The sequence below is a fragment of the Cricetulus griseus genome, chromosome 2 (genome assembly GCF_003668045.3).
Source record: "Cricetulus griseus strain 17A/GY chromosome 2, alternate assembly CriGri-PICRH-1.0, whole genome shotgun sequence".
Taxonomy (NCBI): domain Eukaryota; kingdom Metazoa; phylum Chordata; class Mammalia; order Rodentia; family Cricetidae; genus Cricetulus; species Cricetulus griseus.
Window position 1 is genome coordinate 358,368,092 of NC_048595.1, and position 12,989 is coordinate 358,381,080.

The 12,989-nt window shown below is 44.3% G+C and overlaps 1 protein-coding gene across 1 annotated transcript; it reads right to left on the bottom strand.

Annotated features, from left to right (window-relative positions):
* Window positions 1-2,426: 2,426 nt before the first annotated feature.
* On the bottom strand, window positions 2,427-11,156 carry Otulinl (OTU deubiquitinase with linear linkage specificity like). The gene is made up of 8 exons (XM_035438792.1): window positions 11,153-11,156; window positions 10,185-10,344; window positions 10,066-10,097; window positions 9,870-9,961; window positions 7,680-7,829; window positions 5,223-5,351; window positions 3,680-3,949; window positions 2,427-2,847 (listed from the first exon to the last, which is right to left on the bottom strand). Exons 1-8 carry the CDS (start codon window positions 11,154-11,156, stop codon window positions 2,674-2,676), a joined length of 1,011 nt encoding a protein of 336 aa, XP_035294683.1. The 3' UTR covers window positions 2,427-2,673.
* Between the last annotated feature and the right edge of the window lie 1,833 nt (window positions 11,157-12,989).

Genomic DNA, 12,989 nt, shown 5'->3' on the forward strand with positions numbered 1-12,989 from the left:
TTTATTACTGAATTCTTAAGTCATTAGGCAATTTATTTTCTTTAGCAAATCATCTATGACAGTAGAAGTCCAGGCATGTATTCTGGATATACTCGGGGCACCTTGTATGCATGTACACACACACACACACACACACACACACACACACACACACACAGTAAATCCTAAGAAAGGAAGAAATTATATACTAAAGTTCATAGATAGTTAAAGAGAAAAAAACCTGTGTGAAATTATGTAACATCTCTGACCTTCACAATCCCATCTATGTAGTTAGGTAGAAAGTGGACAAGATAGTCTTCAGATATTTAACTAAATGTTTACTATCTCCTACCCCTGTGGTGGTTTGACTAGGTATGGCCCCCATAGGTGTATTTGAATGCTTGGCCCTTAGGGAGAGGCACTATTAGGAGGTGTGACCTTGTTGGAGTAGGTGTGGCCTTGCTGGGGTAAGTGTATTATTACTGCAGGGGTGGGCCTTGAAGTCTCAGCCAGTCTTCTTCCTGTTGCCTGCATTTCAAGATGTAGAACTCTCAGCTCTTTCTCCAATACCATGTCTGTGTGACTGCCACCATGTTTCCTGCCATGACGATAATGGACTAAACCTCGGAAACTATAAGCCAGCCCCAATTAAATGTTTCCTTTATAAGAGTTGCTATGGTTATGGTGTCTCTTCACAGCAACAAAATCTAAAGACAGAAGTTTGTACCAGGGGCTGGGGTATTGCTGTGATAGGCCTGACCATGCTTTTGTTTAGAGGAATGTGGACTTGGGAGTTTGGATTAGAAAAGCAGTTTGGGACTGTTATAGACTATGGGGACTTCTGAAGTTGGACTGAATGTGTTTCTGCATTACATTATGACTACAAACCCAAGGCTGCCTGTGGTTGTTATTTACTCTTTTGACTCTTTGGCACACAAGTTTAATCCCAGCACTCAGGAGGCAGGGGCAGGCAGATCTCTATGAATTTGAGGCTAGCCTGGTCTGTATAGTGAGTTCCAAGGCAACTAGGGCTACATTGAGAGACCCTGTCACCTCCGGCCCCACGCCAAACAAAACAGAAGCAGGATTAAATTCAAACCCATTATCCTACCAGGTTAGAGGTGTGACTGAGACATCAGCAGGCCAAAAGCAAGATATTGACACAGCCGTGTTCCTTCTGGGGCTCAGAGGAGGGTCTGTTTCTGCTCTTCGCTAGCTTGTAGAGATCCAGCACCCATTGCTGTGGCCTCTTCTTCTGTCTTCAAAGCTAGTGTCCTCTGACGAAGGAACTCCCTTCCTCCTCCACCTTCATGGGCCTTTCCGCCACACCAGGGCCACCTGGACCCCTTCAAGGTCAGAGGGCTGGTCCAATAGCTCCAGCAGCACTTGAAGTCTCTTTTGCAGTTTAGCCAAAGTCTTCAGGGATTCTGGGATGACACAGACAGCTCTGTATCTGGGATATTACTCAGCCAATCACAAGATTCTAGTCATTAAATGGCAATGTAAATAAAGATTAAATAAGGCATAGCTTAACTTTTTTTATGACAGTTCAAAAAATTACCACACAGTTGTCCAAATCCATAGGATTTGCCTTCTTTTATTTAAATAAACTGATACAAGCTGACCAGACTCAACAGTTGCCCCTTAAAAAGTAGAGATATAAAGAAACTGTACAATATTACAAACCAGTGGTTGTATTTGTGTATATATGAATACATTTATTTATATGTACATATAAACACACATGTCCATAAACACACACACATGATATTTATCTTATTTTTGTTTACTTTTTTGATTTTATATCACAACCAAAGTTTCCTCCCTCCTCTTCTCTTAGTCTCCCACCTCCACCCCCGACCCTTCCCCTCTTCCCTTCCATCCACTCCTCCTCTGTTTCTCTTCAGAAAAGGGCAGTCCTCCCATGGATATCAGCCAGCCATGGGATAACAAGTTGCAGTGAGACTAGGCATCTCCTCTTCTATTAAGACTGGATGAGGCAACCCCATAGGAGGAAAGAGTCCCAAAAGCAGGCAACAGATTCAGAGACAGCTCCTGCTCCCACAAGAGGAACAACTACACAACTGTCACATATATGCAGAGGGCCTTGGTCAGTCCCATGCAGGCTCCCTGGTTGTCGGTTCAGTCTCTGTGAGCCCCTGTGAGCCAGGTTAGCTGGTTCTGTGGGTTTTCTTGCACACACAATATTTTAACATTAGTTGGGTGGTTCTAGAACATTAGTAAACAACAAAGAATCCCAGGAAGGTAATGCTTATAAAACATGGCCCTGTTTATTTATGATCATCCCAAGTCCCCAGAGAGATTCTTACCAAAGAACATAAAGGTCAGAGATTTAAAAAAAAAAAAAAAAAAAAAAAGCCCCTGCTGCTGAGTCAGCCATTTCCCTTCCCATTTCTGTCCACATTAAGTTTCTCTATGTCTTAAGGCACAACATCCTGTGACCCCCAACAGATCTCGTATGACAAAGCCAACCAACCAAAGCCCAAATGTGTGCTGTTGTGGAGGGAACCACTGAAGGAGAACGGCGAAGCACCCTGGCTCTCTCCACCCAGGGTTCCCGTAGGTCTTAGTGCCCTCCTTGACTGAAAGGCTACTGTAGGTTTTTCAGAAACATTCTTCTTGCAAGTGTAACCACTGTCACTGAGAAAAGCTGATGTTCAGTCCACTGCAGACTTAAAAGACGGGAATGTGGTACTGGCGGTCGTTCTCGGTCAGCAGTGAGATCTCTGGCCAGTCCCTGAGAGGCTCTTCGGGATAGCAGACTGTAAAGTCTCTGGAGTTAAACTTGAACAGTCGGAACACTTTGATCTTTACTTGCAGGGAATACCCAAGTATAAACATGTCAATCTGGGGACAAGATGAAAGTGAGGTCACAGACTGTCTTCATACACCATGAGGCCTGTTATGGTTTATGAGATGATCCACTTTGTAACAGAGTAACCCATAAAGCAAGTGGGCATGATTTTGGGACAAATACCCACGGTGTGGAAGTAGGGGAGGACCATGTCTAGTGAGATGAAATCAGGAGAAACTGTTAGCACAGAAAGGAATGCTCAAGCCGGGGCAGTGGCTCACAGGCTCAATCTCAGCTCTCTGGGAGCTGAGGCAGGAGGAATGTCATGAGCTGGAGGCCAGTCTGGGCTCCATAGTGAGTTCCAGACCAGCCTGGGCTACAGAGTGAGACCTTACCTTGAGGGGGGGAAAGAAAAGGGGAGGGGTGGAGGGAAGGAAAGAAGGAGAGGAGGGAGAGGGGAAGAAACGGGCGGGTGCCTGCTATTAAGAACTGCATTGCTTTCCAATGAATTTGGTATCTTAGTAAAGATGTCATCTGACTCAGCATTTCTTTTGGACAGAAAACAAGTAAACAGAAGACCTTTGTCATGGGGAGGGGCTTTCTCTGACCTTACAGTTGTCGCTAACCTTTATCTGTGACAGGTAACCAAATGCTTCCCCACAATGATCTGGCTTTTTGAGTGGCCTTTTCCCAGTTAGTATCTGTGTGGTCACAAGGCTCTCTCTAGTCCAAGGGTCCTCGGCCTCACAGGACATAGCAGCCAGCAATGAGGCCTGCTATTCCTCTGCGCAGCTGGTTTCCTCCCTGCTACACATAACCCCTAAAGGCCCACTGGTTCAAGCATTCTGGAGTCATCCCAGATCACACGCTGTGAGTCCCACTCACCTGTTCCAATCCACAGGTGTCCCCTATGGAATTCAGGTGATTCATCATGAAGCTCAGAGGATCTGATGACGACTCCCTGGAAAACAGGAGTCGGAAGAGGCTGGGGATGACCTTGTTAGTCTTCATCTGCTCGTACATTTCCGTGACCTGGTAGAGCATGATGAACTTCAAAGCTTCGTACAGCTTATACTCCAGGATGGCGTCGGAGAAGAGTATGTTGCACATGCTCCCTCTCTTGTGGTAATCTCTCATCCCACTAAACTCAGTCCACTGCAAGCACAGGGGTAAGCGTGAGCTGAGAAGGGCAAACGTGAATGCACAAACCATTGTACAACTTGTAACGTACTAATAAAATCAGCCCAAGGGGAGCCCAGCAGGGCACGGAGGAGGGCAGCATTTTACATTTTCACATCTGTCCTTCAGGACTGTTTGATTCTTTTTAACTATAAGTATACCACAATGGGCTGAATGTTCACCTGCCTCCCAAACTCATGTGCTGAATGTCTTAGTCCAGAGAGACAGCCTTAGCAGGTGAGGCCTTTATGTGGTGATTGGCCTCTTCAGGTCAGGGCCCTCGTAAATGGGACAGGTGTGCCTCTAAAGAGGAAGCCAAGCAATTTCTGGCTCTCCTTCCGCATGTGATGGCAGAACAAAACAAACAAAAAATAAATTAGAAAGAGGGCTGTTACCAAATGTCACTTCCTGCTAATCTCTTGATCTCAGACTTCCAACCTTGGTAATTGCAAGAAATAATCAGTGGTTGTTTAAGCCCTCAGTGTAGGGCATAAGAGAAGCCTGAGCCTCTGGACTAACACACAAACACCTTACTTTTACAATAGAAACAAAATAAAATCAAGTTTCTCAAAACACACCACTACTAGGTAAACTGTCAAACACATCAGGTCTCTGAAAGCCCTTGGGGTCACGGGGTCATCCAAAGGCTACACCAGTGAAGAACACTGCAAGAGCACTGCCTAAGCTTACTCTGCACAACACCTATGTGGATTAACTCACACCCTCACCATAACTGTGCAGGGTATATGCTATTCACAGTTCTTAAGAGAGAAGAAAGCCATGACTCAGAAAGCCATTTCCCCCAGATAAGCCAGCCAGTAAGAGATAAGCGCCACACACTTTCCATGGCCCCAAGTCTGTTGTTAAGTCAGGTAGAGCTTTCCGTCTCCTTCTAGCACCTGTGCCATCACTGTGTGAGCAGGACACTTGCAGGAGGGCATTTCTGAGGTCTGGACTTTGTACCATATTGGAAACAAGGTCCCTTTGCCTGTCTGGCCTCCGATGCAGCCCCTGAAGCTTCTACCCCACAACAGGCCAGGCCATCCTCACACACAACACTAACTCTGGCTTGGTAAGAGAAAGCAAGCGGCCACCTCCAGCAGGAGGCCATCCGTGCTCAGTTTCGTTTCCCTATGACTACTATGCAGGATCTGCCCCCACATTACAGGGAGCAGGCTGCAGTTGAGATGCTTTTATCCCCAGTCGTTTTGTTTTGTTTTGTTCTTTCTTATCTTCCCTCAACACTCACCCGCATCTTCAATAATTCCACACATTTCCGTAACTTTCCGAACACGTTGGAACCTGTGTACTTTTCAGGCCCGAAACTGTATTGCTGGATCCAGTTACAGCCTTGAGAAAAGAGTAGTTTTTCAGGAAGCTTGAAAAGGAAGTAGATGCCAACAATGATTAGTGTCTCAGCGCTTAGCACGCACCATCTGGAATGCAGCAGCGGCACACAGTCTTGTCTCATGCCGCAATCCTCGGAAAGACCACCATGTCAGTTAAGAGAAAAGCAACAGTCATCTTCGGTTTTAGATGGGTGGGTTAAGTGAGTTTTAGATTATCTTCTAAACAAAAAGCTAAAGCCAGGATTATGTCCACAGAAACAATGTTTTTGGGTAAAACGCCATATGCCCTTGAGGTAACCCTCTGGGAACTGTAATTAAATGGCGTTAGAAAAGCAGGGCATACCAGGTAGGGGGTGGGTTATTCAATAGTGCAGTATGCTTCCCAACCTGGCTGTCCTTTATCAGCTGAGAAGGGACTTTGTCTAATCATCCACTATATATGAACAACAATGTCATTCATTTCACAGAGCTCCCGATTAAATTCTGGGACATGCAAAGGTTAGACTATGGTGTTCATAGGAACCTATTCCACTGTGAGCAATGAATACCATCTCCCACAAACTTGGGAGCTGAACACAGAATTTCTGTCATGTTCTTTATTCTAATTAACTAGAACCAGGGTTAGCATACAACATTTATTTGACAAGTATGAAACAGAACTATTGAAAACAAATTTCAATAAAAGACATCAAGGAGACAGAACACATGGGACTGTATATATGTATACTTCATATTTCTTGCTCCACCATCCTAAATTGGGCATACTGCATTCAAAACAAGAATTCATATTGTTCATCAAGAATGTATGGCTGGGGCTGGAGAGATGTCTGAGCAGTTAAGGGTACCTGCTGCTCTTCCAGAAGACCTGGGTTCAGGTCCTAGCACCCACACGGTGGCTCACAACTGTCTGTAACTCCAGTTCCACGGGACCCATTGCCTTTTTCTGCCTGCTACCAGCACTACACACACAGGGTACCTCGACATACATACAGGCAAAACACCCATAAACATAAGATAAATAAAAAAGAATATATTGCCATAAAGTATAAAGAAAATGATAACAAACACAGGTTGGAAGAAATCATCTACAACCACATATCCAATAAAACATTCATATTCAAAATATGTAAAGAATTTTTCAAAACAATAAGAAGACAACAATCCAATAAATATGGACAAAAGATTTAAGTACATAATTTTCCAAGATGATATGGCTTGCAAACAGGTACATGAAAAGACACTGAACATTCTACTCATTAGAAACTAGTGAGGGAAGGATGTTGAGATGGCTCAGTGGATAATGGAGATTGCTGTGCAAGTCTGACATACTGAGTTCAATCTCTGAAGTCCATATAGAGGTTGAAGGTGAGAACCAGCTTCACAGGGTTGTCCTCTGACTTCCACATGCACTATGATATGTCCCCTTCCCCCACATACACACACACACACACACACACACACACACACACACACACACACACACACGAATAAGAAGAAACAAAGCATAGCTAGTAGAATGGTCAAAAAGGCAACAATACTGAGTGCTGGTGACCAACCATGTGCGGCGACTCTAACTCTTACACTGTACTTGTGGGAATGCAAAGAGTCTCAGCAGGTTTGGAGAGCCGTGTGAGAGTTCCTTGGAAAGTTAAGCACATACCTCCCATGCCACCAGGAATCTAACTACTGGGCATTGCCTAAAAGAAACAGATGTTATACCTATAAAACCCCATATAAGACAATTCCTAAGGACCGAATTCACTGTTGCTAAGCACTGGAAACAAGGCAGATGCCCTTGAACTGTGAGTAAAATGTGTTCTGTTCATATAAAGGGCTGTCACATAGGAGCAAAAAGATGACTTCCACATTCGTGGAACAGCAGGGAGGAAATGCAGATGCTCACTGCTACGGGAAGACAACCAAATTTGAAAGGCTGAGGTAGATGATTCTGTTCTTATGATACTGGAAACAGAAAACCGTAGGGACAGAAAACAGGTTAGGAATTGTATGGACCAGAGGTCTGGGGACAAGTGACCACAGAGGTATATGAGAGAACCCTCAGGTGGTGACTGCATCTGTATGCATCTGTTAATAAATATTTATGCTCTAGTGAAAAGGTTCACATTACTAGACCTCCTTAATTACGAAGGATAGATGCCTCTGGAGAAAAGCTGAGAGCATTAAAAACAAACAAAACTGGGAATGCCAGCAGGTGGGGATGCCTTATCTGCAAGACGACAGAGGGAACCAGCTAAACCACCTGTCAACGCTCCTTCAGCATGAGAATCCTGAGCACAAAACTATGCAGCCAGGACCGGTAGCCCCCACACGACCATGTTCCCAGTGGGGAATCATACCTTCACAATGTCCTTTTCTTTCATCCATGATGGGAAAGAGAGACCTTGGCTGAAGATCTGGAACAACACGGATCTGAGAGCATCGTAGTTATCTCTCTTCACTGGCCGAACACATTTGATATGGTGCCTCCAGAAGAGTTCCTCATAAGCCTGTCAGTACACAAGGATGGGCTGATGAATCCCAGGCATCAGATGCTGGTGAGAGTGAGCTCTGTGAATAGAGCTGCAGTGTTCACACTGGGAGGGAAGTTTCAATGGATACACTGAGGGAGCGTGTTTCCAGAGGGATATGGTTCCCAAATAGTGACAAATGATGACCATAGATGTAATTTTTAAAAAGTTGTTTTGTGTTTAAAATTTTTTGAAGATATACTTTTTGATGGTGCACACCTTTATTTTTTAATTTTTATTTTTTTAGTTTTTTAGTTTTTATTTTTTATATAGTTGAATTGTAAACAAGATTGAATTATATGAGATCCCAGTTCCCTTCTCCCTCCCTTCCTCCTCTACCAACCCCCCCAACCAAAATCCTACCTGTCATATGTCCTTTCTACTAATCTACATCTGACTCAAATTTTCTGCTTCCTCATGACCTCTGCATCCTTCCTTTTCTTCCCTTCTCACTCTCTAGCTTCCTCCCCCCTCTTCCCATGTTCTCAATTTGCTCAGGGGATGGTGACCCTTTCTCCTTTTCCAGGGACAAAGTTAGTCTCTTTTAGGGTCTTCCTTGTTTACTAGTTTACCTAGCAGTGTGGATTGTAGGATTGTAATCCCTTACTCTATGTCTAAAAGAAGATATACTTTTAAACAACACGTGTGTGTGTGTGTGTGTGTGTGTGTGTGTGTGTGTGTAAGGAAGGTTTTCACATGAGTGCAGGTACCCACGGGAACCCAAAGAAGGTGTTGGATTCCCAGGAGCTGGCTTTACAGGTAGGTAGTTCTAAGCCTCTTGACATGGGTGCTGGGAACTGAACTCAGGTCCTAGGTATGAATTACAAGTACTCTTAGCAGGTGAGCCATGTCTCTAGCCTCCTATTTAATTTTTAATTTTATTGCTATAATCATCATCATCACTAGAATATCATAATTACTATTGTGTATGTGATGTGTGTATGATATGTGTATATGATTGTGTATGTGTGATATGTGTATGATATGTGTGGTGGTGGTGGTGGTGGTGGTGTGTATGTGCGCAGAATAGTTTCTCTTGCACCCAGGTCATCAAACTGACAGCAAGTGCTTTCTCTCTGAGGTCACTTCAGTGACCCTGTGCATGGGGTTTTAAAGTGACTCTCATGTGTATGGAGTGAGTCTGCCTCGTGTTGTTTTAATGATTGATCTTAGAAGACAAGGACAACTTAACCACAGAGAAAAACGGCATAGTTTTAAGATCACAGGAAAGAGTACATTGGACCTCTCCCTCGTCTTTTTCACCCAAGACAGGAGTGGGCAGCACTGTTGGGGATATTTACCAAGATCAGTTCAACAGGACATTCTAAACTCCTCAAAGTACTTAAATGCCAGGGTATCTGCACAGCACATGCAGAAGTTAAGAGGCCAGAGAGGAAGACATTGCAGTTCTCATGTGTCCTCAAGTTACAGACCTAACTGATTTCCATCCCTCAGCATGATAAACTCTCAGTTAAAGCCTGCCTGCATTAGCTCACCTCTCAGCTTGACTGAATGGTCTAGAGCCATCCGGGGAGGGGGAACCTCACTTGAGGGGATTGACTGTATTAATCTGGCTTACAGCCATGCCTGTGAGATAGTCTTGATTGACGACTGATATGGAAGGGCCTAGCCCACTGTGGGCAGCCCCATCCCTAGGCAGGTATGCTTGGGCCAGATGCTAAGAGCAAGACAGTTAAGTAGTGTTCCTCCATGGTTTCTGCTTCAGGTCCTGCCCCGACTCCCCTCAATGATGGACTGTGACCTGAAATTGTAAGCCAAATAAATCCTTTCCTTCCCAAGTTCCTTTTGGTCAGAATGTTTAATCACAGCAACAGAAGAGCAAAGTAGGCAGGCCTCTATCGAACATCTAGCAGCTCCTTGGCTCCTGACTTGGGCTGCAACTTTACCTTATACTCCATTTGGTGCTAGTTGACCTTTGGGTTTGGCAAAGTAGAACAGAATGCGCTCTGGTTCTCCCCGACCCCGCCGGCCTGTGTTAACCCCCACAATCAGACGTACCTTCCTCATCAGCTTGGCACGCGGTGTTTCTCCTTTCCACTCTCTTGCACAATAGCCGAGCAAATCTACTTCTGCCTCCACACTGAGGTTTCCTGAGCAAAACAGAAATACAAGGCAGCTGAATTTCCTATTCTTCTCCTTTCTTTAGCCTCCTCTACCCTTAGAAATGAGGAAACATATGCACTACAGTACTTACTTTTGAATTTTCTCTGCAGATATCCAATCCACCTGAAATACAAAGGAAACAATTATAAACAAAAACTTTTTGTAGGGCAAAGGTGGTTTTGAAAAGGGAAGATGGCAGGAGTGACCTACCATTTCAGCCGATGTCCTAAATACAGATGCAACCTTCTGAAGTAGCAGAGGGAAGCTGTCAGAAGCGACACAGCCATCATCACAAAGGCCCTTGTTATTCTCCAGACTGTGCTAACCGCTTGGCTTGTAATTAGTATCCAGGAGTGAACTTGGTCACTTCCTATAAAACAAAGAGGCAAGCATATCATAGTTATAAATCTGCTTTGAGAGACTGACACAGTGGATAGTTTGCTCCCAAGTGTCTATCATCAGTTTAGACACATTTCTGTGTATGCATGTATACGTTTGAGTATGCACAGATTCATGTGTATATGAGGTACAAAGTTATACATGTGTGTGTGTGTGTGTGTGTGTGTGTACGTGCGTGCATGAGAGAGAGAGAGAGAGAGAGAGAGAGAGAGAGAGAGAGAGAGAGAGAGTAAGGGGTGGGGGGAAATTGCCAGCACCATTCCTCAGGTATCTTCAACCTTCTTTGAGATGCTGTCTCTAACTGGCCTTAAACTCACCTACAAGGATAGACCAGACTGTCTGACCAGCAAGCCCTAGGGATCCACTGGTCTCTGCGTCTTCAGTGCTGGGATTACAAGCACACACCATCACACCCACACTTAGGAGATATTCCCCCAGGCCTACATACATGTTTTTAGAGCATTCAAACACTAAGTCCTAAATTAAAGAATCATGTCATTATTCCCATGATCATTTCTGCAAAATTAATAAGTCTGCAATGTACATAGGGAGCATTGTGTGCTTCAGAATCCTGAATTCAAATCTTGTTTCCACGATGGAGCCTGTGTGACTATGACACCCGACTACCTTGATCTGAGTTTTCTTGACTGTAAAATGTAAACGACCATGTAGGGTTGGGGCAAAATGAAGTTCAGAAGCACCAGCACAGTGCAGGCCCACGCTTATTTCTGGCCAAGTACTCTTGGGTCCATGCCAGGTAGGCTCCAGTGACCCATTACCCATTGCTGATTTGAAGAATTATAGGTCACAGCATCACTTGAGTCACACGGGAGTGAGCCAATCACAGAAGCACAGGTACCACTTTCCACATGGGCTGCTTTGGATACCCACTGTGATTCCTGGTCCAACAAGGCAAAAAACTTAGGGGGCAAGGGACTAGAGGATGGGCTTGCTGTATTTTGCCATGTCCAGGAGATTCCCCATCAGGCTGTGTTTGGGCATGTGACAAGCTGAAGTACAAATGAGGAAGAGGACTTCTGAACGGTAGCCAAACCTCCTGGGGTTTGTTTTGAAATAATTTCCTCCACAGAAGATCACTGAGTAAAATTCCAGTGACCAACTACAATAAAACCCTCATCAGCATAGAACCTACGATTTCATCATTTTTGGTCATCTGGATATTTCATGTGTATTTATATTCCCAATAAAGACAGAGTTTACCAGCAAATCAGTAAAAAAAATAGATACCAGCAAATTTTAAAAATATACTTCCCTTTACTAAAAAGACCATTTTAAAAATGGTTATCTATCTAGAGAAGTTATTTGGCAGCTCAAATCATTATATTAACTATTTCTCAGAAATTTAGCAAACTATTATTTGTTTAAAGACACAGAACTGGGGCTAGGGAGATGGATGGCTCAGTGGTTAGGAGTGCATAGGACTCCAGGTCTGAGCATCCCTGAAACTCTAGGTCCAGGGGAGCCAACATTCTCTTCTGATCTCTACTGACACACGTACACACATGGCACACACTCACTCATACATACAAAAACAAAACAAAACATGGGGTTGGAGAGGTGGCTCAGTGGTTAAGAGCACCTGCTGCTCTTCCAAGAGACCTGGGGTTTGGTTCCCAGCACATATACTGGGTGGCTGACCACCACCTGTAACTTCTGCTCCAAGGAATATGATACCTTCTCCTGGCCTCTGCACATACAAGGCATACACACACACACACACACACACACACACACACACCTAAAAAAATAATAAAAATAAATCTTTACAATTTCAACATCCTAAAAAAGTCTTTTTAATAGAAAGCTATCCTATGTTTAACATCTATAATTTTAGATTTTTACTATTTTAGATGTTTTTCTGTACTGGTAATTCTGACACATACAATTACTTTCACAGGATAGGATTATCTGTGAATATGTAACTTGTGGTACCTGTAAAAATATTTTTAGAAAATGGAACACTACTCCTTAAAAAAGGAGTATGTGCAGACAGACTCCTTCCTTCCCCTCAGGGGTTGAAGCCCGTTTCCCAGCTTTGACGGCACTCTGTAATGAATGCCCAGTCTGTCAGCATGGCTGCTCCTGTGTGTACTGCTTACTGATGAACATCTGGACAGTTTTGCGCTCTTTACAAACAATGCATGGATGGGCAAGCATTCAGCATCCATTCCTAACATCCCCTAAGGAGCTTGTCTTTACAGATACTTTGAAGAGGAGGAAATACTGCATCAAGATTTGCACAGTCAGTTCTGATAGGTGCTGACTTCCAAAACCGGTCAAGGAATGCTCCTCCGGCCACTCTGAGAGGACCCAACGCTGGGGGGCTGCTCGATGTAGGGTGTGTCTCTGAACTAATCAGAGAACGAGTGTCTTCAGTATACACAGGCCAGTCACATTTCTTTTGGATGATAGGACTTTTTACAGCATCGGACACTATTCACAGACTGGTGCTCGTGTATACATGTTGGGGCCAGTGGAGGGCCTGCAGTCACTGCAATGGGGACTGGGTACTGCCATCGACACCATTCATCTGTCAAATGCCATCAGAGGGACCACCCAGCCCCTTGGGGCATCTCTCCTCAGAGTGAGGCTTTT